The sequence below is a fragment of the Ochotona princeps genome, chromosome 14, assembly GCF_030435755.1.
Source record: "Ochotona princeps isolate mOchPri1 chromosome 14, mOchPri1.hap1, whole genome shotgun sequence".
Classification (NCBI taxonomy): domain Eukaryota; kingdom Metazoa; phylum Chordata; class Mammalia; order Lagomorpha; family Ochotonidae; genus Ochotona; species Ochotona princeps.
In genome coordinates this window covers 42,084,653-42,112,287 of record NC_080845.1, presented here as the reverse complement: position 1 = coordinate 42,112,287, position 27,635 = coordinate 42,084,653, and the positions used below count along the sequence as shown (strand labels likewise).

The 27,635-nt window shown below is 41.9% G+C and overlaps 1 protein-coding gene across 1 annotated transcript in view; it reads left to right on the top strand.

The window, feature by feature from the left end:
- Positions 1–27,635, top strand: part of FOCAD (focadhesin) — a 266,859-nt gene that overhangs the window by 175,451 nt on the left and 63,773 nt on the right. The window contains exons 21-22 of the mRNA XM_058672241.1: positions 16,487–16,579; positions 24,408–24,496. Coding sequence (XP_058528224.1) covers positions 16,487–16,579; positions 24,408–24,496 — 182 coding nt within the window. The remainder of the gene's footprint in view (positions 1–16,486; positions 16,580–24,407; positions 24,497–27,635) is intronic.

The window sequence follows — 27,635 nt, the reverse complement described above, 5'->3', positions numbered from 1 at the left end:
GTAGATATGCCTTTTTCTGATTTTTTTTTGCTTTGCTTTTTTATAGTTTAAATATGCTGCCTATGAATTTGGGGGATATCTGAGCTTCCTATATGTGTGACTTGGGAACAGTCTCGGTCATTGCTGCTTTAAGTATGTCTTTTGATATTCATATTACATGTATGTTAAGCCCTTCATAGTTGTTCCATAGACTTTGGGCATCTTGCTCTTTTTTGTTGTTGTATTTGTTATTCTTCAGATGTTTTCCTCTTTGCATTTTTGGTTTTGAAAGTTTCTATTAACGTACTCTTAGCTCAGAAACTCTTTCCTTAGTTGTGTCCAGTCCATTCTTCATTTCTGTTAGTTTTTTTGGTTTTTTTGTTTGTTTGTTTTTGCTTTCTAACATTTCTTGTTGGCTCTTTGAATTATCACCTGTCATGTTATCTTGCCTATTTATTCTTGCATTTATTTACTTTATCCGTTAAAACCTTCAATGTAGGGATCAGCAAAATGGCATATATAGCAGGCTGATGTTTCACCTATGGCTCAGGCATCCGACATGAGTGCTGACTGGAGTACTCGCTGCTCCACTTCTGGTCCAACTCCCTGCTTGTGGTCTAGATAAGCAGCGGAGAATGGCTCATTGCCTGTGCCCCTGTATTCACATGGGAAACTAGCAGAAGCTCCTGGATCCTAGTTTTGCACTGACCTAGTTCTGGCCATTTTGGCCATTTGAGGAGTGAACCAGTGGATGGAAGTTCTCTCTTTCTTTCTTCTGACTCCCTCCATAACTCTTGACTTTCAGTGAAAATAAATATTATAAAAAGATCTTTAATGTATTAATAATGACTGTTTTAAATTCTGTTTGGTGAGTCAAACATCTGTGTCATTTCTGTGTCTGATTCTGATGCTTTTTCTAATTCTTCAATGTTGTTCCTTTCTATATGCATTGCAGTTTTTTTCTAATTGCCAGGCAATGATGTACTGAGACAAAGGAACTGAAGTCAATAGGTCCTCAGTAATACAATGGTATTGCGTGAAGTGTGCGAACCGAGTTAAGTGTAGAAGCATTCTGAAGTTGTACTATTAGCTTTCAAACTTTTCATGAGCATGTGGCCTCCTCCTCATTTTTTAAATTTTTCTACACCCTTTGGTAAAACAGGATAACTAGAGTGGTTATAAATTGTGTATTTCTTTTCTTCTACAAGGCTATAGGATATTGGATTTGGCTATCTTTCCCCACCCCTACCCCTGATTCATTAGGCCTCGCTGAAACTCAAATTAAGCTCTGTCAAATAGTTTCTTCTGATGGCAAAGCAGAATTCTTTTGATTGTGTCAAAATGATTTCTTTGCTCTTTCTCCTGCCAGAAGTACAAGGTGATTTTCTTTACCTTGGTTTTTTTCACTGTGAGAACCTAGTAGAGCCCTTGGAAGTGTGAGTGTGAGAACTCCTCTGATGAATGACTCCACCCAAAATTTCTGTTTCTCAGATTTGTCCACACTTGGCCTTCAGTCTCCCATCATTTGTGGTTCAGACTTTACTACCTGAGCACTGGATACGAGGGAGATTTCTGCCCATGTAGTTCTTCTAAAGTGTGAATCTGTATTTGTACCTATCTAATGTTCCAGTCTAGGGGATGGGTAGCAGTTGTTGCCCTCACTATCCTTATAGATCTCAAGAGAGTTCCTGATTTTTTAATTTCTTCAGCTTTTCAACTGTTAGGACAGAATGGTGACTTCTCCCTACCTGCTGACTGCTCTTCATATTTTAATGTATATTTCCCATGTATAATTTCTGATACTTCCCAAGAACTGTGTGCATGCTAAATCAAATAATTTTCAACAGCACAGAGAACTAGTTATATCGTGCAATCTGTATAAAATTGGACAGTGTTGCATCCTCTTGTTTTTCAAACTGTTGTACTTTCTCTTTTATTTAAAGAAAACTTTATATTTGAGAGAGAGAGAGACATATTCCACACCTGGCTGCAATAGCTAAGGGTCTGCCACGTCAAAGCCAGGAGCTTAAAATTTTGTATGGGCACTCCAATTCCCCGTGTTCTCCTTGTCTGTTGGGATGTGGTCCTTGGTGCCCATACTAATAGTCCTTGATGAGGATCCGAGTCTTAAGGGCTGGAATACAAGCCTCCTCCTGTCCACCTGCTCCAATCTGGGGTCCCCCCCTGCTCTGTGCATATGACCTCCTGTTAAGAGGTTGTCCGGATCGCTCATTTCCCCCTATATGTCTTTGTAATTTAACTATTGTTTAATGCTGATTCAAGTCTGTTGTCTGTGAATTACCTGTTATGTTTCTGATAGGTTGTACTTTACGTCTTCCTCACACATTCTAAGGAGGTGGAAGATCTCCCTGTTCTTCCACCCCATTTCCGAGTAGCTTACGGTCTTAAAAGTATATTAGGTTTTACAATTCTTTGATGTAGAACATAAGCAATCTGATTCACATTAATTGTGTATTCATTGATTACATCACAATATCTTAATGCATTAGATACAGGCTGTTTGAGGTTAAAATAATATTCAGTACGTGTGTACTATTTTCTGGATTGAATTGGAGTGCCTTCGGAGGCCTAGAACTCCAAGGTCACCCAGCCCCATTTGGATCTACCACATGGGATGGAAGAGGCCAAAATCCTTCCTCGCAGGACCCAAAGTCATTGGAACAACAGCCAGGAGCCCTGAGGGATCTACAGAAACAGAAGAACAGCAAACTTCCTTTGGGACTAGGGAGAGGAGCTTCTTCTGGTCCTTGCTTAGCTCCAGCTTTGGATCCCCACCCTCTCTTGCAATGATCATCAGGGTCACTCCGGAGGCGCCCCCCCCCCAAAAAAATAGAATAGTCAGAGAAATACAAGGAAAGCTTAGAACCAAATAGGAAATGATCAACGTGGATCCACATATACCTCACTAGATAGGACACAAAGATTAGTTACTCCTTACTAGTGTATGGAAGATTTCTCTGCACACCCCTCCGAAAACTGTTCTAGCACCTCAACTGTTGACAAAGGGCTTTTAGATTTATAAGCCAGTTTAGACTATCCTAAAATCTACCAAGTGCAGCAAAACAATGCGTCAACACAATAAACTGCTAAATACAAAAATGAAAACAGACGTGAGACAGCTGAATAGTACCATATAGCCACTTTAAGGTATATAGCAGCCAGTTCTGTGTATAAACAAAAATTGAAGTGTCAATGAAGTAGTCACAGGATGTGGTTAAGAACTTGCACTGTTATAACGTATTGATTACTCAATACCATGTCAATTAATTCCATAATGTTGTAAATTGGTTTTTTTTAAGATTTATTTATTTATTTTTATTACAAAGTCAGATATACAGAGAGGAGGAGAGATAGAAAGGAAGATCTTCCATCCGATGATTCACTCCCCAAGTGAGCTGCAACGGCCGGTACTGTGCCAATCCGAAGCTGGGAACCAGGAACCTCTTCTGGGTCACCCACACAGGTACAGGGTCCCAAGGCCACAAGCAGGGAACTGGATGGGAAGTGGAGCTGCTGGAATCCCGGGGCATTCAAGGCGAGGACTTTAGCTGCTATGCCACACCACCAGGCCCCTGTAAATTGTTGTTGATGTCGTGCTGGGGCTTCTAGCTCTACCTTCAGACCAGAGATAGTCTCCCCAAGGAACTGTTGAATTTATCTGGACAATAGGATGCTGGACTCTATGCTTGGTATATGTTTGCAACGAAAGAATCTTGACTTAATAATCTTGACTTAGTAATACTGCAGCTAGGTGGAGGAATCCACTATGGGGGAAGGGCATCGGGAGGGGATGGGGGAATTCCAGAACCTATGAAACTGTGTCACATAATGCAACGTAATTAATAAAAAAAAAACAACTTTAATGAGAGAAGGGCCATACAAAAAATAATCTTATGAACAAGGTATTTAGAAAATTGAGCAAAAATATCATCCAATTCTAAATCAAGGAAATGATTTAAATAATAATTATATTTAACTACAATTATTAATAAACACTGGCTATTAAGTAATAAAAAAAATTTTGTAGGGGCAAAAGGGGTCCAAATGCTTGGACCATCTTCTGCTATTTTCCCAGGTGCATCAGCAGTAATCTGCCCCAGAGGTGTAGCAGCCAGGACTGAAACCAGCACCTGATATGGATTGCTGGTGTAGCAAGCCATGGCTTAATTTGCTGCACTAGTGTCTTCCCTCCTTTGAAATTTCAAGTGCAAATTCTTTTGTGTTACTTTTGAAAGCAACATGGGTTCAAGTTTGATTTGGGCTTGGACTGACATATCAGAACACCTTTATAATTGTTGTGTTATTTACGCTTCTCCAGTACTGAAATGCCCTCTTTCTGTACTCCCTAAGAAGGGGGTGGAGATTAGTGGTTATTTCACTTCTAGGAGAACTTCCCCAAAGTCAAGTGGCTGTCCTCTTCTCCATGGGTTTATATGTTCTTCTAATACTGAACTTTGCTTGACTCTTTCTGAGGAGGAAGCTGAAGGTAAATGAAAGTTCCTTCTCTGAAATTTGCTAGTCAACTTATTTTATCTCTGATACAACACAATTGGGCGGTACTGATTTATCTCTGGATAAGGGCAGACTTGCTTCTTTAATTTCTCTAACTTGAGACACAACAACATGTTCCTGATTCTGCCACTATTATTTCACCTTATTTCTGCCTAGTCATTGGGTAATGGACTCTAAAATAGTTTCTAAGACTTATTATTCAGACTTATTGGCTGCTCTACTATCAAGTATTTTGTTCCACATACTTTGTGTTCTATTTTTAAGTGGTCATCGTTCAGTTTTTTTTGTAGTGCAAAATGTCTTTGAAATCCATGCGGCCTTTTTTATTATATGGATTTTATTCATATTATGAAAATCAAGTGTTTCACAAACATCTTAACTATCATGCTAAACACTGTTCCCTTCCAGAGAAAATTTTTTTCTTCTTTTTATTGTTATTTTATGATACAGTTCCATAGGCTCTGGGATTTCCCTTACTCCCTCCCCAGTTCCCTCCCCCCTCACTGAATTCCTCTATCTCATTACCATATTATAGTTCTTAACACACAGTCATATGTCCATCATTGTGAGCATTGACAATGGCAGAGAGTCCAACATCCTATTGTCAAGATATAGTAAACAGTTTCATTAGCAGTCCAACTTTGTCTGGAAGTTGAGATGCACATTGCATTGTATCCTCACATCTGGTTGTGATAATCTCCATTACACAGTTGCTATACATTCCCTTAAGTGAAACATCACAATGCCAACAACAGGAGAAAAAATAGAAATTCACATTGCCATGAAGTTCAATTATATGCTGCTAGATATGATAGTCTCCATTATATAGTTACTATACATACCCTTAAATGAAAAGCCACAAAACAGAATCAGCAACAGGAGGAAAAAAAAAAGAAATTAACAACACCATGAAGTTCTATAACATGTTACTGAATTACTAATGTGTCACTGAAGAAATAAAAAAAATCAAGAACCTTCTTGCAGAAAATGTTACTATCTGCTCTATGAGTCATTGAAGACTTTAGTGAGAAGAAAGTGTTTTTCAGAGGTGAAACTAACAAAAAAAAAATCAAAATCCATGAGATATAGTTTCCGCTGATCTTTGTTGGTGAAATGTGTCTCTTGTAGGCAACAAATAGATGGGTTTTGTTTTTTAATCCAGTCTACTAAACTGTGATGTTTGATTGATGAGTTTAAGCTGTTTACATTCTGGATTAATACAAATAGACGGTAATTTGGTTCTGTCATTTTAGCAATGGGTTGTTCATTCATTTAGTCTTCTGTTGTCATTTTACTGGGATGTTCTTCCCATTTGCCTTGGGTTTGGTGGGTGCTATTCTTCTCTGTCAAGAGAACATCTTGAAGTATCATTTGTAGGGCAGGTTTCACCTTTCTTGACTGTGGAAGAATTTTATTTCATTTTCAAAGACAAAGGAAAGTTGTGTTGGGTATGTTATCCTGGGCTGACAATTTTTTTCTTTTAGAATCTGGAATATGTCACTCCATTCTCTTCTTGCTTGTAGAGTTTCCTGTGAGAGGTCTCCTGTGAGTTTAATTGGCATTCCTTTATATGTCAGTTGATTTTTTTCATGAGCACATTTCAGGATCTTTTCCTTATGTTCGATTGAAGAGAGCTTGATGATCATGTGTCTTGGTGAAGATCGCTTTTGATCAAGCCTGTTGGGAGTTCTGTGCCCCTCCTGGATGTTGTCTCCCAATTCTTTCTCTAGATTAGGGAAATTTTTGCTATTATTTCATTGAATACAATTGTAAACCACCTTCTTTTTCTGCAGCTTCTGAGACTCCCATAACTCTTATGTTTGGTCTCTTAATACTGTCTTTCAATTCTTGCATACTTTTTTTTTGGCCTGATGCAGCTCTGCTTCCAGCTTTTTGTTTGTTTTCCCCTGTTGACAGAAAATATCTTATAATTTTGAGATTCTTTCTTCTTCCTCCTTCATTCTAGTTTGAAGACTCTCCACTGTACTTTTAATTTGTTCCACTGTATTCTTCATTTCTGATATATCAGCTTTCCTTTGATTCATTTCCAGTGTGACATATTTCTTGAACTCCTTGGATGCCTGCTTTACGTGCTTCTTATTGTTGATAAGAAGTTTTATAACAAGTGTTTTGAATTCTGCATCTCCCATTTTCTTCCTCAGTTAGCTCTGAGGTTGGCAAACAGGTTTGCTCCTTTGCAGGGGAGTCTTCAGTAATATTCATTGTGCCACTGTCTCTTGTTTTGCTCTTGGTCATTGTACTTCTAATTATCAGATTCTTCTCCTTGGGGCAGGTTTCTAAGTTCTGTCACTCACAGGTCTACAGTTCGATTTTACTTATTGCAGTTGGCATGTGGCTCTTTGTTTGCAGCCGGTTGTGCCACTCCCTGCAGTGAGTTCCAGGTCTGGGTTCTTATGTTAGATTTCCACCATGGTCTTTGTATCCCCAGCTCTTGACTCACCAGTCTCTACCTGCTGTGATACTGTCCTGAAGGCTAACAGTTGTCTGCACAACCTTTCTGACACTTCCCGTTGGAGCAGGACCCAGGATTAGGGAGACACCAGGTGTCCTGTATAGCTAGGTTGTTGTTGGTGCTGATCTTGCTGGAACTTGTTGGATGTTAGGTCTGGGTGCCACACGGACCGATTTTGACCCGTATGATGCCTAGTTGGTATTATTTTCCTGCGGGACCAGTGCAATGTGCTGTGCTCAGCGAGTTCTCATTGAGCTCAGAACATGTGTAGTTCACTGTTGTCCCTGCAGTCTTAAATTCTTTGCCACATAATATGAAACGGCGCTTGATGTGCCACTATTAGTGTTCTTGATCTGCTGACCATCAGAATTGAGGGCTACCCGGACCTATTACGGTTGGAACCTATAAGATGCCATGTTGTTGCTATTTGCTGAGCCAGAAATGAGTTTACTCCTAGCCCAGTGCATGCGCAGTTCTGTGCCCTAGCCACCCTTGTCCTTTTAAAACAAAATGGCGCCCGATACAGCTCTAGGGGACTGACTGGGTTTTGAAATCCACCCTGTTCCCACACTGCTCATCTGGGATCTGCTGCCCTGTCTCTGGTTCCCCGCTTGAGCTCCCGGTAGAGATCCCGGAATGCTTGTGAAGTTCTGGCTCCTGGTGGAGTTCAGATTTCTATTCACTGGATGCTGCTGGGGAATCAGTCACTACAAGACCACATCATTTTGTCCACTGCTTTCCTGTGTTTGTCAGTCTCCAGGTACCCCTCTGCTGTTGTTCTGTCCTCTCCTATTTCCTGGAATGGGCTCTCTCTGGTTCATACTGGCTAACATTTCTCTCTCTGTTTAAACATGTCCTTACCCTTTTCTACCATCTTGATTCTCTTCCAGTTCTTTATTTTTGTCATGTTAATTTTGTCTTGTTTGTATCTCCTTAAATATTTTCCCTAGAGGCCCCAAATTGCATATGATACAAACAGTCACTTCAGTTGTAAGAAATTTATTTGCCTTCTTTCGGATCTTCCTTTATTTAAAAAACACATTTCTTGTGAAATACAGAGTATAGTGTTAACATTTTTTGAAGTATAACACAGTTAGATGAACATTGTGAATAAAAATGTGGAAAAGTGGTACTGCGCTTACTATACATTTCCTCTATAAAATACTGTGAAAAGTATGGTTTGCCTTATTTTATATACTCTGTAATTGTCATGTGCATATGAGTTGTTATGGTAACTGGGTTTCCCTTCTATTAAATAACAGAGTAAATGATTGCTTGGGATGTGATTGAATTGTCAGCTTTCAAGTTAATGTTGTCTGGATAGGAAATGGGATGTGTGTGTGTGTGTGTGTGTGTGGTGAAAAAAAATGCAGAAGGAGGAAGGGAAAGCAGATGAGGAAAAGAGGGAAGGAATATTAGCTGTCTGAACAATAGCTACAAAAGTGATCAGCACCATTTTACTTTAAAAACGTGTCTTCCGCAGCCCGCCCCCTCAGTGTTTATCAGTGGACAGAGAGGAAATATTGTGTTACAACAAGATTATTATTGACTGAAAATTGAAACCTGATACTGCTTAGTTATGTAAGCAATGGAACTTTGAGTGCCTTTTGGAGTCTCTGATGTTAAATGGAAACCATTTTTCTTCTCCAAATGTGGGAAGCATGTGTGTGTCAGAAAGCCAAATATTGTGATTCAGTATTTGTATGTGGAAGTAGCAAATGAAGTTAAGTACTTCCAGTCTTCTCGTAATAATATGTGTTCCTGGTGAGCATGAAAATGCCTTAGCTTATGAGGTTGGTGTTTTGAAATCGGTACCAAATTCTTAGTTACCCTGTCAATGGTCCACATGCTGCATTGCTTGTTGTGTTCTGATTTGACAAGACCCTTATCACATGTTTGTCACATGATCTATAGTACTTAATAAAGGGGTTGTTAAAGTGGGTATATTCTCATGGATGAAATAACCGTATTTCTTAAAATCTCTCATGAGAACAAAACATACCAAATTTCTGGACAATGTGTTCTGAAAAGCAAATTAATTAATTAGATGGTCATGTAATCCTTAAAAAAAAAATGCGTTGGCGAGGAAACATGTTACCTTTTTTTTTTTTTTCTTTTTCTCTCTCAACATTTCCCTACATTTTTCGTTTTGGTTTCAAGAGTCCAAGCCAACCCCTCAGTGTGGGCTCAAATAATCAAGAGGGCTAGACTCACAGTCTCCATCCTCATTTCACCTATATAGTTTTGCTTCTCATCTTTACTCAGCATTATGGTTGATATGAGTTAATATTTGCATAGCTAGATGTTTGAAGTGACCATTCCACAGTGTTAAGAGTATTGTGTCAAAGCCATCATTATCTCTTGACTGAATGTTCAGTAGGTTTCCCTGCTTTGTCCCTTGTTTCCTGTAGTCTGTTTTCAACATAGCCTTCAGTGTGGTCCTTTTACACTCTGAATGTCATTCTTTTTCTCCAAACCTTATAAAGCTCCTCTTTTTGTAAGAATATAAACAGGGCTTGAAAAGTGACTTTGAAGACCCTAAACTCTCTAGTTCCCCTGTTAATTCACCAACCCTTTCTCTTTCTGCTCCCTCTCTTTCTTACTCTCTCTACTCTAGTTACACTGGCCTTCTTTTGTTCTTTACGCAGATCAGTCCGGTGCATGTCTTAGACTTTTTTCTTCTTTTGCTGCTATTATTATTTTTCATGATATAGTTTTGTAGAGTATTGATTTCCTTCCTTGTTCTTTGCTTCCTTCATCTGTTCCTTTTTTCTCCTCCATATTGTCTTTCACCATTTCCTCCCGAGTTATAGTAGTATAGCCCTTTAATAACAGTTCAAAGTTTGAGATTATGCTATTGAAGTATGTCATGGCATTGTAAATATAGGCAAAGCTAGACAATCCAATATCATGTTATCAGGGTGTATTTAACTTCTTCATTGAGAGCCCTTCTTTCATTTGGGAGTAGAGATGCCTACTGCAGTTTATCTTCACTTCCTAATATGCTAGTCTCCACTATACAGTTCATCTGAGAATATATGTATATACTTGTTCACCTATATATGTATTTGCTTTGTACTTTTCAAGAAGACTGTCATATACCAAAGAGAACATATGGTATTTATCCTTTTGGGACTGGTTTATTTCACTGAGAATAATGGTCTCCAGCTGGAGCCATTCTGTTACAAATGGTATAATTTCATTCCTTTTAATGGCTCTGTAGTAGATGTACCATGCCTTTTACCTTACTGTGTGTGTGTGTGTGTGTGTGTGTGTGTGTGTGTGTGAGAGAGAGAGAGAGAGCACATGCACACGTGTGTACATCCCCACCTCTTTCAGGTTTCTACTCAGTCTTGACCTTCTTGGTCAGATTCTCCCCCCCCACACACACTACCCATTTAACTGAGTAACATTCTGCCTTCCATTTGGCTTAGTTAGCATTTTACCCTCTGGCGTATATCCCTAATGTGGTCTCTTCTATAGGTACATATGCAATATTTCTTTATATTCACTGCCTCTTCCATGTGTGCACTTACATATGTACACTTTTCTTCCCATCATCACTGGGCCTGCTCATTTATATCAGTCTACCAGACAGCTATCTTTGCAAGAGTATGTAGGAAAAAGTAAGTTTCACATATTAATTAAAACTTAATGACATGTTGCTGGTGAACTCTACTAAACAGCTGTGTTACAAATTTGATTTGAAATTATTTCATTTAAGGGGATGTATAGTAGCTGTGTAATGAAGACTGTCATATCTAGTAACATGTCATTTAACTTCATGGCATTGTAAATTTCTATTTTTCTTTCTATTGTTGATTTTGTATTATGACTTTTCATTTAAGGAGATGTACAGTAGCTGTGAAATGGAAACTAACATCCAGATGTGAGGATGCAGTGTAGTATGCATTTCCACTTCCAGACAAAGATGAACTTACATGAAATTGTTCACTATATCTTGACAATAGGATGTTGGACTCTCTGCCATTGTCCATGCCTGCAATGATGGACATATGGCTGTGTATGAAGAACTGTATTTTAGTAATGATATAGAGGAACTAGATGGGGGGAGGGATTTGGGGAGGGGATAAGGGAAATGCCAGGAGCCTATGGAACTGTATCATAAAATGGTAATAATAATAATAAAATGTAAAAAAGTTAAAAAGATATGTCCAACCAAAAAAAAGAAATTTTTTCACTGACTTTCATGCAAACATTGCTGAAAATTATAGCAGTTTAGACAAAGTTTTATGCTATCTAAATGCTAATTGAATTTATTTTTCAACCTAACATCAACCCAAAATATAGATTAAAATTAATGTTTACAGTAGTGAAATATTAATTAAAGTTAGTTTTTTGTTAATAGTCAAGGAAACTCTTTTTGTCTGTGATATATCTGGAATTATGGGCACAATTCTATGAGTCTCTTCATTTTTAAAATAAACTTATTTTATTTTCCATGATGTTTACATAATTGAGAAAGCTGTGTGCCCTTGTGGACCACTGATTAAGTTGGGAAGGGTCAAGATATGGGGGAAAGTAAATAAAACAACTGCTTGCATTTATTTTTCCTCCTGTATCTGGGGGAGGAAAGGAGAGAAGGTGAGAGGGCTGCTCTGAACGGCCTAATTGCATTAGTTAACCTGGGGATGGGGGAATAGCCACTCAGTGTCATCCTAGGATCTCCATTGTGGAGCATGTTCCAAGGATACTGTTGAAGTGATTTTGATAGTTTTGAGATGCATTACTGCAAGGTTGAGGAAATCCTTCCAAGTTTCATTGGCTGACATAGTCCACCTGATAGTCTCCGCTTGCCTATATACTTGCTGTCAAAGCTTGGCCAGGAGAGTTGTTCAGTATGTTCTGCTCTCTAGCCTACGTTCTGGTACTAGATGTCCTCTGCAGGCCCCACTAAACTGCTATATCCTCCATGTGCATTTGGGCATACCGTCCTCTGCCCAGGCTTCAGCAAATAAGGAGGCCTAGTTTGGATACAGACATTCCAATGTCAGACCACCAATCCTGTAATTTTCCCCATGATCAGAGGTTTACATGCGGTAGTCCAGTGATGGTGGGGTGGGGGCTAGAAAAAACATCCACATAAGGTGATCCCAGATCTGATTCCTGTGTGTACCAACCAGTGCTGGGTCCGGTTCAGTCCATCACCTGAAACAGCCTACACACCCTGGTGGTTACAGTCGTCCAGTCAGTTCTGTCCCAGTCCCATCTTACATACAAACCAATTGATGCTGTGACCCAGCCTTATCCTGCCTACCACTCATCCAGCCGTCATTCATATCAAAAGGACCTGCAGTCTAGTCAGAGTGACCCCCAATAACCCATAGCAGACCTATGCTCAGCCCTGTTCCCGTGCATGCCAGTATATCCAGTCCATCCTGCATCCCATTTGGCTCCCCTACACACCAGTGGGTCCTATAGCCCAGCTCAGCCTGCTAACCCCACTCTTCAGCCAACACTTATGTCAGGGGGGCTTCAGCCTGTCCAGTCTTACCTGCCCCAAGTCCTGGTTCTCCTGCTCACTGATGGGAACTGCAGCCCCCAGAGGGGTGCCCACAGTTTTCTCACAAGGCCAACTGCCAGCTCTGGATCTTATACTTTCCAGGGGCACTGTCGTCTAGCCTGACAGGACTTGCCCCCATTACCAGAACTTACCAGCTATTGCTGTGGCAAAGCCCAACCAGCCTACCCTTATTCTTGTTCATGCCTGCATCAGTGGATACAGTCAGTTAACCCAGCCTGACTGTCCCCCAACCAGCTCACATGCAGATTGATGGGTGTTATAGCCTTGCCCAGTGTGGTCTTTCCCAAGTCCCAGCTCTCTTGCTCACCAGTGGGAACAGTGGCCCAGCAGGGGAGCCCCTGCAGCCTCCTTACCAGGCTTATTCCTCCCAGTCTTCAGGTCTTACATGTGGTAGTGGGTGCTACAGCCTGGTCTGGCATGGCCCTCTTCACATTAGCAGTGTGTGCTACTGCCTGGCTCTGTACAGTCTACCCCCTGTTCCAAGTCATGATGACAGATGCTGCAGCCTAGCCCAGCCCAGCCAGTGGCTAGTTTTAGCCATAATGTGAACTGGTTGATGTTGCAACCCAATCTGACCTATCCTGCACCTTTTGTCTTAGTTCTGACATCTGTCAGTGGGTACTATAAACTGTCCCTGCCTGGGTTGCTCCTAAACCTGACTCACACATATGCACGCAGTACTGTAACCTGGCCTGGTTTGGGCTGTTTCCAAACTCAGCTCTTGTGCTCACCAGCAGGATGTGTCCTGACAGAGGAATTCCCTAAGCTCCTCTATCAGGTCACCTTTCAGTCACACACTCCAGTGAATGCTTGGCCCAACCTCCTATCCTGGCATTCACAGGCAGGTACAGAAACCTTGCCCAACTGACTCACACCCATTTCAGCTCTTACTGGTGGATGCCACAGCCCAGACTCATCTGGCCTATTCATAGACCCAGCTCTTGCATGGTTCAGCAGGTGCAAACACCTAGCCCATAGTGTTACACACCCGCTGTATCTCTTGTGAGCGCTAGCAAGTGCATGAGTTCAGTCCCATCTGACACACCCCAAGACCCAGTCTACACACATGTTGAGGGATACTACAGCCATGTCTAACCCAGTTTGCCACCCTCATTCCAGCTCTGACGCTCACCAGTTGGAGCCACAGCCCATCAGGGGCATTCCTTAGCTCCTAGCCACAGATCTTGTACATGCCAGTAGTTGCCCTGACCAAGACTGGTATGGCCAACCCATATCTTGGCTTTTGCCATCAGATACTGCAGCCTGACTTGGCCCAGCCTGCCCCCAGTCCCCAGTCTTGCCAGTGGGTGCTGAAACCTAGCCCTACCCAGTTTGCCCCCATCTCCAGCTCTCATGCAAATAGGTAGGCACACAAGGATAGCCGGGCCTGGCCCACATCCCCTCTTGGCTCCCATGCATGACAGTGTGTGCTACAGCTTTGTCTGGCCTCGCCAAGTCCACCCCCATAGCCAGCCATCACACCTGCTGACAAGTGGAATAGCCATGTCTGATCTGGCCCAAACCCAGCCCTAACTCTCATGATCACCAGCAGGAGCTATAGCCTTGTAGGAGTGTTTTCCAATTTCCCGTACCAGGTCCACTCTCAGAACCAGATCTTTTGTGTTTCAGCAGGGGCTAGGGCTCTGTCCAGCATAGTCCATTCTCCAGTCTTGGCCTTTGCGAGTGCTAGTGGATGCTGTGGCCTGGCCTATCCCCACACCCACTTCTTGGGTGAACCTACAGGTGTTGCAGCTTGGGTCAACCTGGCCTACCCTTGAACCCCAGTTCCCAAGAGTGTTGATGACTTTGCAGTCATGCCTAGTGCAGCCGTCACCACCCCAGCTCTTGCACAAACCGTTGGGTACTGCAATCCCACAAGAATGAGCCTACAAAATTCCCCTCAGAATCTGCCCCTGGACTAATTCTCTCACATGCCAGTTAGTGTCATGGCTTAGCCTACCTTGGCCTGCCTTCTTCCCTGACAGTCACTGGGAGGTACTGTTGCTTAGTCCTTCCAGGCGGGCTTTGATGTGTTCCAGTGGACTGTGATTCATGCCAGCTTGCCCAGCCCAGGTCTCCCACCTGGACAGGTGTCCTAGTCTGACCCCGACATGGTCTCTACTTGCCTCCCTCCTGTCGTCCTCCCGCTACAAACTGCCCCATCATTGCCCCCCTCATTTACCTGCAATTGTGCTGGCTGATCCATGGAAGTCCCCTAGAAGTCATTCCTTACCTGTAATGTACTCAGTGGATCCCCCCACCCTGCCAATGCCTGTACAAATACCTCCCCCCCACCCCGGGACAATTCACAGCCGTCACATCCTGGGCTAAATCAGCTGAGGGCCCCTGGGCCTGGTCTTTTGGTAGTAAGCGCATGCTGGCCTGGACCGCCACCACGTCTCTGTTCATTAAGGAAAAGACCAAAAGACAGTGCTTGAAGACATTTATTCCCATCTAACCAGCTAACTCCACCAGAACATTAAAACGAGGCTATAATGCCATAACACTTGGGGAATTAAGACTGGCTTCATGGCGGCAATGTTGCACTGCTTCCCAACACTCACACTCTGCCATGACTGAAGTAGCGGCTTCAGAATTCACTTGCACTTTCATTTGTAACCTCCTTCTTAATAGATTTCTTGTCATGAATGTCTTTGTTAAAGTTATGTATTTCTGTTTCTCATTTTTAGAAAAAAATTTATCATGATTTTTCCTTCAAAATTAAAAGGAAAAAGCCTCAAGGTTAAGAAGCAAAAAGGCCATTGTCTTCCTGCAAATCATTCATAGCTGTTGTTGCCAATTTTTTTGAGGCAATAGATTGAACTTAAGAAATCCAAGTTTGGTTGTGGTGTTTAAATGTTGTTTCTATCTGTTAAACAAAGTTGTTAAAAAAAGGTGTAAAGATAGGTTCCTCTGTTTTTCCCATATGATCTATTTGTGTCTGTTCTTTCCCAGCTTGAAAGGTCTCTGCAGACACAGGTTGACTGATAGTCCTTACATTCTCCCTGGTACCCTGCACACTAGGCCCCTACTCAGATTGAGATTAAAGAAGATGCCAGAGGCCATGGAAACCCACGAAATTCTGGGAAGCTGCTATTGTCCTTATCACAAGAGACCATAGAATGCTAATTACCCTGATTCTGTTGCATGCATGCATATATTTTTACTTCTGTGGTACGTAGGACATCAAGCTGTTGGAGTTTCAATGAGAGGAGTTATGGAAAACATGAAATGCGATACATTACCGTTGTTTTCCTTGAGAGATCTCTTTTCAGCAGATGCAGATCTTGGGAAGATTTGCTGCAAAGTAGCCTTCTAGTAATAGGTAGAAACAGACATGACTGTGAAAAGCAAATGCTTTGTCTGGGCCTCCGTTTAGAAGTAGGGTTTCCATGTTGACATCTATCATTTCTCCTTTTATTTACCCATACTGAGTAAAGGGTATTTAGTAGTGTGCACGATTATTGTGTGCCATGCTCATTTGCAAGCTCGTCTACACAACATGATATTTCTGTTGGCAATCTATGTTTATGGCTTCAGAAATGGTCACATTGAAAATGCAGGATATGAGTAATATTTACTTTTAGTTAAAATTACTGGGAAGATTTGCTAGACAATACTAGTAATTTGACATTGGCTACAGGCATTAGAGAATCTTTCCTGAATTTTCATAGGCTTATTTGTGTTGCACATGCACCTTAACTCACTAATGTAGGATTTTACTTGTTTTAACTTAGAAAATTCTAAGTTTTCTTTATTTTAGTTTTTTAAGACTCTGTACTCTTCTTCTTTGGAAATATCTGCAAGCTATTATTTGTGATACTGATCCTAGACTGACTTGATTTGTTTTACAGTCTAAACTACTTTAAATGGAGAAGGAATGGATTACATAGCTCTAATTTTATTCTATTTTAATACTGTAAAGTCTAACGTGTTTTGGGCCATTTTTCCCACAGGTTCACATCCAGCTTTCAGAGTGGCATCGGGCAGTTTTCCTTCCACAGGCCTGGCTTGCATATATGAATCGAGCCTATCATGCTGTTTTGCAGGTAGGAAAACCATAGGATGGTTTGTGTTGGAGGACTGGTTTTGTTTGTTTCAGAATTTACTTTTTATATGTATTTAATATAAAAATACTTGTGAAGCTAATACCATCCAAAAATGCAATGGTTGCTTTTTCTCAAAAAACTGTGATAAGGGCTGGTGTTGTGGCACAGCAAGTTAAGCCATTGTTTACAACACAAGTGTCGTGTGTTGGAGTACTGATTTGAGTCTCAGATGTTCCACTTCCAGTCTAGCTAGCTCCATGCTAATGCAACTGGGAAAGCAGAAAAAAAGATTGTCCACATACTTGGGCACTTAGCATGCCTGTGGGAAACCTGGGTGAAATACGAGATTTCTGGAGGGGAAGCCTGGCCTAGACCTACCTATTGTGGCCACTTGAAGAGTGAAAATGAAAAATCTTTTTAAAGTTTTTAAAAAGACCTACATAGGTAGCTACACTTAAATTTTAAGTATTGATGACCCCCAAACCTGTGCTTTCCACTCAGAACTCCCTCCTGATTCCCTGTACCCTTGGCCATGCTGCTTTCTCTTGGTCCTCACTTGGCAGTCCCTCAGCACCTGGACTTGAGTACATGCCATGCGTTGCTCATTGTCTTCTTATGCCTGCCTTCTACTTGTACCTCCAGTCTTATCTTCTAACACTTCTCCCAGGAATTTATATTTTAGCCTTGCTAAATTCTTAGATTTCTCAAATTTCATGTGCTACTCATTGCCTTTTGGCTTTTATGCAGACTGTTCTTGTCTGTCCCTGGACAAAGCTCCTGGCTTGTGGCTTTGGCCTGGCCCAACCCGCAGTCATTATAATTATCTGAAGGGTGAACCAGTGAGTAGAACATTGCTCTCTCTCTCCCTCCACCTATGTCTCCCTCTCTCTGGAACTCTGACATCTAAATAAGTAAATAATATTTTTTAAAAAGAACTTCTAATTCATTACAACTGAGAAAGGGCCCAGAAATCGCTTTTCAACAAGGTTCCAAGCCATACTTTTAAGAAATACCATTACATATACTTATTTTTTTTTTGAAATGAGCTATTTTTTCACATGTGAAAAAAAAAATCTTATTATTTGAGAGGTAGAGAGACCTTACCTTGGCTGGGACTGAGCCTGGCTGAAGCTGAGAATCACAATCAGTTCAGGAACTGAACTGTGTGTGGCAGGAACTCAACTTCTTAAAATATCACCCCTACTTCCCAGGGTCTACGTTAGTAGGAAGCCTGAACCAGGAGCCAGAGATAGAGCCAGCAGTCAGTCCCAGACGCTCCCATGTGGGATGCAGGTATCCCAACAGACATCTGGCCGCTGTGACTACAGTATTGCTGTTTTAAGTGGCTTTATAAGCTGCATGGAACCTGCATTTTAAAGGCAGGCCTTTGGAAACTTTGCTTTCTTTTTCTCATTGTTCCTTTACTCACTTTTGAAAAATCATCAACATCTGGACACCCAGTATGCTTATAATAGATGCATCAATGAGTGAATGAATGACTCATGTCTCCACGTGTTTCTTTACCATCCTTAGCCAACTTCAGTTTTTATTCAGCAACAGTGATATTATGTTTTTTCTCATGTCAGTTCTTTCCTAAATATTTTTTCAGAGATTTTCTTCATGAAACATTTGGGGAGCGTTTTTTTTCTTTACTGGCCAGGTGCTCAGTATATAAGATGTAAAAAGGAACAAGGCATCCCTACCTACCAATCACAATTATGTGGGATAAGCTAACAAGTCTACCAGCATTTTCAGTGTAAGAACTTTGATTATTTAATGAAGGATGCACAACATGCTGCTGGATGAGGAAAGCTCCCACAGATACACTGAGAATTTTGTTTAGCTCTTAGTATAAGAAAGGCTCAATTGAATAAGATTATGGTGTAATTCTTGCAAATGACTCTCAATTGAATTAAAAAGAAGCTCCATGATTGTTTTTCATAATAAGAGCAAGCATTTAATGGCTGTAACTAGTATGTGTTCAAAATTCAGCAGATATTATTTCTGTTGATTTTAACAGACATCCTCTGATCTGGGTGTTATTAACTCCATGTGTAATGGAATTATCAACTGAGAAGTAATGTTAGAAAACAAATGACTCAAAATCCAACCCCCAGCAAAGAGAACTGGAACTGAACCCATTATTTGTCTGGTTCCAGAGCCCCAGTTCTTCTCACTGCATAATGTGCTTTGCCCAACACCATCATTATTAGTAAGATTTTTTTTTTTAACCTTTTAAAGGAGAGAAGTAGCTGTGGATAGACTGCTATTTTAGGGAATGTAGATTGATTATTCTGTCTTTCAACTATTGTAAAAATCATGAGTACTTTTGGATCTTTACTTTGGATTTCTAGTAAAAATTTGTATTTCTGCTAAGATTTGATTGAGAATTGGTGTCAGAGGAAATGAAACTGAGCATGGATTATTAATAAGATGATGTTAGCCTATCAGTTATTACTTGAAAGTACACTGATGTATTTTTTTCATTTTTTTTTAAATATTCATTTATTCATTAATTACATTGCATTACATGACACAATTTCATAGGTACTGGGATTCCCCCCCCTTCACCCCAAACCCTTCCCCCATCATGAATTCCTTCACCTTGATGCATAACCACAGCTCAAGTTCCGTTGAGATTCCCTAATTAAAAGTTTACACCATACAGAGTCCAGCATCCCACTTGTCCAGTTCAAGTTCAACCGCCTCTTAGGGAGGCCCTCTCAGGTTTGTAGGCAGAGCCAGCAGAGCGTCACCTCGATCAATTAGAAGCACCAACATATCATCAGCAACAGTCCTACTTTTGACAATCTTTACATAGTTAATTAGGGTAAAAAGGCTCAAGGGCCACAGGAAAGTGGGTAAGACTATTGTTTCCGTATTGTTTCCTTCATGTATCTGAGGTAAAGGGGGATATTGAGTGAGAGGCCCCACCCAGTTTCCCACCCACCCCAGGTCCCAGATGTGGGGCATGCTCTGAGGGTCTTGCTCAAGTGGTTTTGATAGTTCAACAGCTATGAATTGCTGCCAGTCTCACCATTCCAAGCACAATGAGGTCATTGAAGAATCCACTGATTGACACAGACCGTCTTAGAGTCTCCATGTGCCCAGTATTTCGCTGCCAACATATAGTTGAGATGGTTGATTGACCTGTTCTGTCCTCTGTCTTTTCTTGGTTAGGGTTCTGAGTCCGGCATTCCAATTGGGGAGATCTCCAAAGAAACTTTGTCTGAGGTGTTCTCAGACCAGATTCTTGTATGTACTAGCAAGCACAGGGCCCGGCACAGCCCATTGCCCTATTCAGCTGGTGGTTGCAATTGCTGGGTTGGTTCTGTTTTCAGCCCCGACTTCCTCTGGAATCAATGGGTGTTGCAGTCCAGCTTGGTTCTGCCCAGCACATACTCGGCCCTCACATAAACCAGTGGGAGCTGCAGCTTAGTTGGAGTGACCCACAATAACCCCCACCAGGCCCGCCCCCTACCCTGGTTTGCCAGTATGTGTACCAGTAGTCCAGTCTGTCCCACATCCCATTTGGCTCTCGTACATGTCAATGAGTATTAAAGCTTTTTTCCATCTAACGAGCTCCACTATGCAGCCCACACAGATGCTGTTAGGTATCTGTCTAGCCACCCCAGCCCCTGTCCTAGTTTTTGTTTCCTCCCGTGGAAGTGGTAACCCAATAGGGAGGAGCCCACGATTTCCCTCCCAGGCCTCTGCCACTCCCAGATTATGCACTCTCCAGGTAGTTCTGTGGTTTGACTTGACAGAATTAGACCCAGCAAGGTAACCCCCCCCATATTCTCCCTGCTGGCTCCGCCCCCTCCCTTCCATGGTTCTCATGTCTGCTGGTTGGGCACTGCAGTCACATCGGTACAGGTAACCTCACCTTGGCCTTCCGTTTTGTGTACTGGTTTTTGTTGTGACCAAACCTGGCTAGACCCACACTCTGTTCCAGTGCTCAGATTTGCCAGTAGATGACGTGAACTCATTCAGCCTGGTCTACCCCCAACCCATGCCAAATGTATGCCAGTGGGAAACTTTCCATGGCCTGTTCTGGGCTGTTTCCTATCATGTTTCTTGCGCTAACCTGCCTGGTCTGTGTCCTGCCAGAGGAGTTGCCCAGGCTCCTCCACCAGAACCTCTCCCAATGCCAGATTTCGCGCATACCAGGGGGTCCATGAGCCAGCCCTACTCAGTTCACCTCCTGTCCTAGCAAGAACAATGGCTTTTCCTGACTGGCCTTCAACCCAATCTGGTTCTTACTATTGGATGTTTCAGCCCAGCCACGGCTCGTCCATACCCACATACAACTCACACATGGCTCAGTAGGGGCTGAGACCTAGCCTAGTCCATCCCACATCTACCCTGGTCCTCCAGGACACCAGACGGTGTTGGAGTCTGGCCCAGCTTAGTGCATCCAGTCCCAGTCCACACTTGTTCCAGGGGAGACTACAACTGTTTCCTGATCAGAACATAGCCCCCGTTCCAGCCCGCGTGCCACTTGGTGGGAACCTCAATCCAGCTAGGGTGTCCCCTTACCTCCCAACCGGGCCTGTTGCCAGCCATAGATCACATACATGCCAGTGGTTGCTGATTCAGCTTGGCTCAGCCCCTCTCCTGTCCCAACCTCTGCCTTAAACACTGTGGCTTAGTGTCCCTGGCTCACGCGGACCAGTAGGTGCAAGAGCCTAGCTTGGCACTGATGTATCTTAACTGTTAAGAAAGTTTTGAAATGAGTCTAAACACTTAAATAGAATTTATGACATCTTGGAAGTATTGAAACAACAGCCAGATTCTTTGTGTCAAGAATTTTTGTGCTGGAAGATGTTTCTTTTGCATGGAAGTTGTAGTTACTTCCATCTGGTGCAAAACACATTTTGTAGCATTAATCATAAGGAGGAGCCATGTTTTATTCAGTTAAGCTTACTAGGAGCTATACTAAAAGGTATGCTCTACAATACTTGCTAGAGATTGATTCAGATATGACTAAGTGTGAGTTCTGAACACAGGAGTCTACTTCGAGTCATGTCTGTTTTTTCCACAGGAATTTGGGTATTCTGAATTGTACAGTTAAAGCAGTTGATGCGAGGAGGTAGTTGTAGTTCTCACTATTGAGATGAAATTTGCAGAAAGCAGCTGATTGTCAGTACAGAGACCCTTTTGGTAAAAAGCCCTTTATAGTCCTCTTTACCCTGTCCTCCTGAAACAAGGAGGTGATTAAGTTACATGCTCTTCAAGAAAAGGGCTCTTCAATGTTATGAATATGACCTCAAGCAGGTTGTTGGCAAAACCTTATTTCCTGAGTTGTTCAACTAACTGCAAAATAATTTGAAGTTAAAACCAGGGTCAGATAAGTTATTCTGATATCTTTCAAAATTTTTGTAGTTTTGTTTCTACAGTGAGTAGGTGAAAAAATCAGCAGATTCTTGGTTGTGTGGGCTAGTGATAAAAATTAGAAAGGATAGTCAGAGTAATAATTGGATTCTGTAGGTGCCAATGATGTGGTAAAGCAGGTAAGGCTATCAGCTGTGAAGCCAGCATCTCAAACGAACCTCGTTCAAGTCCTGCCTGTTTTATTTCTGCTCCCACTCCCTGCTAGTGTTCTGGGACAACAGCACAAGATAGTCCAAGCAGTTGAGCCCTGTACCTGTTGGGAGACTTGGGAGAAAGTCTTAGCATCTGACTGTAGGCTGGCCCAGCCTGGCTGATGCAGCCATCTGGAGAATGAATGAATGCATGGAAGATTCTCTCTCTCTCTCTCTCTCTCTCTCTCTCTCTCACTCTCTCTCTCTCTCTCACTCCCTCACCCTCTCTCTCTCTCTCTCTCTCTCTCTCTCTCTCTCTCTCTCTCTCTCTTTTCTCTTCCTCTCTCTAACTGATAGGACCAGATGACCTGGGCCCTGCCACATCCTCCAAACCCGAGGCTCATGAACCCAGCGCCCACTGTGCAGGTGGAGGAAAGTTCCTGGGCCAGACAACCCTAAACTCACCAGATTCTTCCCCCCACCCCCCCTGGGCTCACAGATCTGGCACCTACTGTGCAGGTGGGCCCAAGCACCTGGGTCAGGCAACTCAGGCCTGCCACACCCACACCGCTGGGACTCAAGTATCTAGCACTCGCTTTGGAAGCAGATCGAGACCTGGAGCAGGCGACCCAGGCCCCACCAGACTCCCCATCCCCAGGGCTTACGGACCCCGCATCCACTGCCCCCAGACTGGCATGATTCATCTCACCTCAGCATCCACCAATGGGTGCTTCAGCCTGATTTGGTCCATCCTGCCCCCAGTTTCAGCTGCTGCTGGTTGGTGTTGCGGCCTGGCCCTGCCCCTCATGCACCCCATTGTGGTTCTTGCATATGCCAGTGGCTGCTCTGGCCCACCCCCCAACCAGACCCACATGCATGCCAGTGGGTACTGTATCCTGGCCTGGTTTGGGGTGCTCCTTGCCTTGGTTTTTGTATTTACCTACAGGGATTACAACCTGACAAAGGAGTTTCCCAAGCTTCTCTATCAGGTCTCCTCCCAGTGGCAGAGCTTGCAACCACTGGTGGATTCTTGGCCCAGGTTGACTTTGTCCACCTTTTGTCCTGGCAAGAATGGTGTCCCTGCCCAATTGACACATACCATTCTCAATTCTTTCTGTTGTTGTGTTGCATCCCAGTCATATTTTGATTTATTTTTATCTCCAATATCTTATTCTAAGAGACAGAAGGGAGCATGAAAGGACCAAGATTTTATCTTAGAAAATGGGGAGATGGGAATGAATGTGAATGATATAAATAATTTATGCAAGATGATAACAGAGCATTCATTCCACCTGGAAATGCCTGAAGGGTGGGCCTCAGAGTATTCGCTGGGTGGTTTGCACTATATGTGGAAGCTTTGTGGGTAAAAGGTCTTTCCCTCAGTGAGCACACAGGTTTGTTACTAAATGTAGAAGAGAGAAATATAAAGAAATGTAATTTTACACTGTAGATATTATGTTTTGGGGGACTTTTTATTCCATGAGATAATGCAGATTGCAAATGGAGATTTATGTGTATTCATAAAAGATAATTTTATAAGAATATAAGGAGGATGGAGTTTCTGATTATTGGCAACAAATGCAGTAATGATAGTTATTATTTGTTTTCAAGTACTAGGCTAAATAGATATATTTCTGAGTCATGTAATGTTCTTTAATTAAAAAAAAAAGATTTGTTTGAAAGGCAGAGTGACAGTAGGAAAAATAGATCTTCTGTCCATTGGTTCACTCCCTAAATTGCTGCAGTATTGGGGCTGGGCCACACCCAAAGCCAGGAACCTGGAATAGCATCTGAGTGTCCCACTGCAGAGCAATGACCCAAATAATTGGGCCATCTTCTAGCTGCATTAGTAGGAACTGGTTTGCAAGTAGAGTAGTCAAGACTCAAGTGTGGGTCGCCACATGGGATGGTAGCCACTTTTACAGTCAATGGCCATAACCTGCTTTGCCACAACACCTGTCCTTTAATGTGATATGCTAGTACCATAAAAAATATGGTAGCTACGTTCTATAAATGTGGACACTAAAGCTTTGAAAGATGGAGTACTTTTGGTAGCCCAAAAACAAGCTCCATCAACTGAATTTGCCAAACATACAACTGCTCTAGCATGTAATTCTTTGAACCAACGCAGAAATAACTTTAGCAGTGTTGTGAACTTTTCTCCTCAAACATCTATCAGATATCAAGTCTTATCATGAGACACTTACAGTCAATTGGGAAAGGATACATGTGTGTTTCCTAACAAAAGTATAAGATTATTAGCCACTGGGATTTCATGTTGATTTATTCTATGTTCTTTGCAGGGTAGGATTGCAGAGCTGGAGTTGCAGTTGAAACATGGAAAAGAAGGAGCTGAGGAGGTGCAGTACAAAACAAGCACAGCCTGGCTCTGGTACGTGCATATTTGTTCTGCTCATTATTTGTCATGAGAAATGTACTAGGAGGAAAAATATAACCATTTTACAGCATTCCATATTGGTTGTGTTAACTTCTGTATGAACCTGAATGATAAACTAGAACAATGTGAAAGCTGTATTTTCTACTTACTCCCTAGGTGGACTAGCATGGTTTTACTTATAATTCATGTGTACGGTCATAGCTTGGTGTCTTAGGGTAGGAGGGAAATTCGTCTGGGATCCTCCAGATGCCAATTGATGCATATGTGAAAGCTTCTTGTGAAAGATGGTGTAGCATTTGCATATGGCCTTGTACACATCCTCGTGTACGTAGTAGGTTGTCTCTAAATTTCATGTAATACCTACTACAGTGTAAATATATAAATAATAAATACTTATTACAGTGAATTGTTTAGGAAATAATGACAAGGGAAAAGTTTGTTCATGTTTAGTATAGATGTAGAAGCCACAGATGCCAAGAGTTGACTATATGTATTTTTCCAAATGCGACATGAAAATGGTTTGTTTTTCCTGTCTTTTCCCAGCTGTAGCCTCTGTAACTGATTATTTGTGTGTTCTTGAGTCAAAAATTCTGTTTCTTTTTTCACTCAGTTCAATGCCATCCTGCCTCACATTTAGCCAAGGATTACCCTCTATCTCTTCATTATCAGGACCGAGGTTACCGTGTGAGGGCTTTAATTTCTTTGGTAACCTCTTTCTAGGGAATTCCCACTACATAATCTAGAGACATGTAAGTCTGGCACATTAAGAGCAACTAAAATTGTTACATGAGTTGTGAAGAACACCTGGCCAGATTATTTTCACAGCTGCCCAAATATAAGTACCCAGAATCTAAATGAGTTTATCTGCAGTTCAGATTTACTCTAATCCTAACTAAAGGTTAGTTGATTTAGATTTTTATATACTACAAGTATGAAAATGCAAAAAAGCAGAAATTGTGTTTGTGTGTTTAATTCTATAAATTATACATTCTAGGTAAAAAAACATTTCAGTATAAAACTTTATTATAATTGTATTTAAGACTAGAAATGAGGAATTTGGGTCTCATTGCTTGTTTGTCATTTTATTTTGCATTGCATTTTACTTTTATATTCTGCAAGTTAGAATTTGATGGTAGTGGTATACTTGCTGTACCCTCTGATTTATGCATATGGAGCAAGACCTATGAACATAATATGCTGGGTGAAACTCATGGAAGGTACATGAGAGTATTAAGGAGTTAGTTCCCAAATCTACTTAAGAATAACATGGGGCCTGGCACAATAGCTCAGTTGGCTAATCTTCCCCTTGTAAGAAGCAGGATCCCATATGGGCAGCTGCTGGTTCATGTCTTGGCTGCTCCACTTCCATCCAACTCCTACTTATGGCCTGGGGAAGCAGCAGAGTATGGTCCAAAGTCTTGGGACACTACACTGGCATTGGAGACCTAAAGGAGATTCCTGGATCCTGGCTTCAGATGAGTTCAGCTCCAGTCATTGTAGCTATTTGGGGAGTGAGCCAGAGAATGAAAGATCTTTCTCTGTCTTCCCTTTTATTTGTAAATCTGCCCTCCAAATAAAAAGAATAACACAGAACTAGAACATTTAGTTTAAGTTGCAATACTGATAAACTATGTTCAAGAGAACTTTTCAGCATCTTCACTTCACTGAAGTTATCTCTAATCTGTTATTTTATTAATTACTTTGCAAACTAATTATTATGTGTAATGTTTCAGGCACTATTTTTTTTTCGTTTTGAAGATTGATTTTTTGAGCCAGTGCTGTGGTTAAGCAGGTACTAGCCACTGCCTGTGTTGCCTGTGACACTGGCATCTCACATAGACACTGATTCAAACCCCGGCTGCTTCACTCCAATTCAGCTCCCTGATAATGTACCTGGGAAAGCTTGGATCCCTGCAGCCCTTGGGAGATCTAGAAGAAGCTCAGGGCTTCTGAGTGGCACAGCTCCATCTGTTGTGGCTGTTAAGGGAATAATCCAGGAAGACACCTCTCTCTAAACAGAAGCTTTTGAATAAATATACATATGTATTTTAAAAGAATAAGTGTGTGTTCAAAATTTTGATTAAAAGATTATTTTTTATTTATTTGAAAAACAGTTACAAACAGATGAGGCGAGACAGACAGTATTCTATCCACTTATTCACCTCCCATACGGCCACAATTGCGTGGTTCGGAACAGATTGAAGCAAGGACCATGGAGATTCTTTCAGTTTTCCGGCATGGTGTTGGAACACAAGAACTTGGGCCATCCTGTATTGCTTTCTGAAGCACATTAATAGGGAAATGGATCAGAAGTAGAGCACCAAGGTCTCAAACCCCGTGTGGGAATCTGGCATTTCAAGTGCATGCTTAGCTTGCTACATCACAATGCCTGCCCCAAGGCAGGAACTGTTGTATATAGAGAGGAACAGCAGTGCATAAAGTCCTATCTTTGTCTTGAACAAGATTATACTTGAGTGAATGGAAACAAATGGTAAGCAAATTAATGGAATATTACAGGCTTTGATTAGCAGAAGAAAAATAAATTAGGGTAAAGGATAAAGAATAGTTGATGGAGGGAGGATGAGTAAGAAACACCTATTTTACAATACAGCATTGAAAATAGACCTGAAGCGATGGAGTGAGTGAAGTAGCTATCTAGAGAGAAATATTCCAGGAAGAGGTGACAGCAAATTGAAAAGCCCTGGAGTATACCTGGCAGGGAGTGCAGGTGGCATGGGGAGAGCAAGGAATGGATAGAGGCACTTGAGAGCATAAAATTCCAAGAGACTTGTGGAGAATCTTTGTAGATATGTGGAAACTTTGTGAGGGAGATGGAGAAGCACTGGTGGATTTGAAACAACGGAGCTGACTCATGATTTATAAGGATCATTCCTGTTGCTGTGTTAAAAATATTCCCTGGGGGGCCCGGCGGTGTGGCCTAACGGCTAAAGTCCTCGCCTTGAACGCCCCGGGATCCCATATGAACGCCGGTTCTAATCCCGGCAGCTCCACTTCCCATCCAGCTCCTTGCTTGTGGCCTGGGAAAGCAGTTGAGGATGGCCCAAAGCTTTGGGACCCTGCACCCATGTGGGAGACTAGGAAGAGGTTCCTGGTTCCCGGCATCGAATCAGCG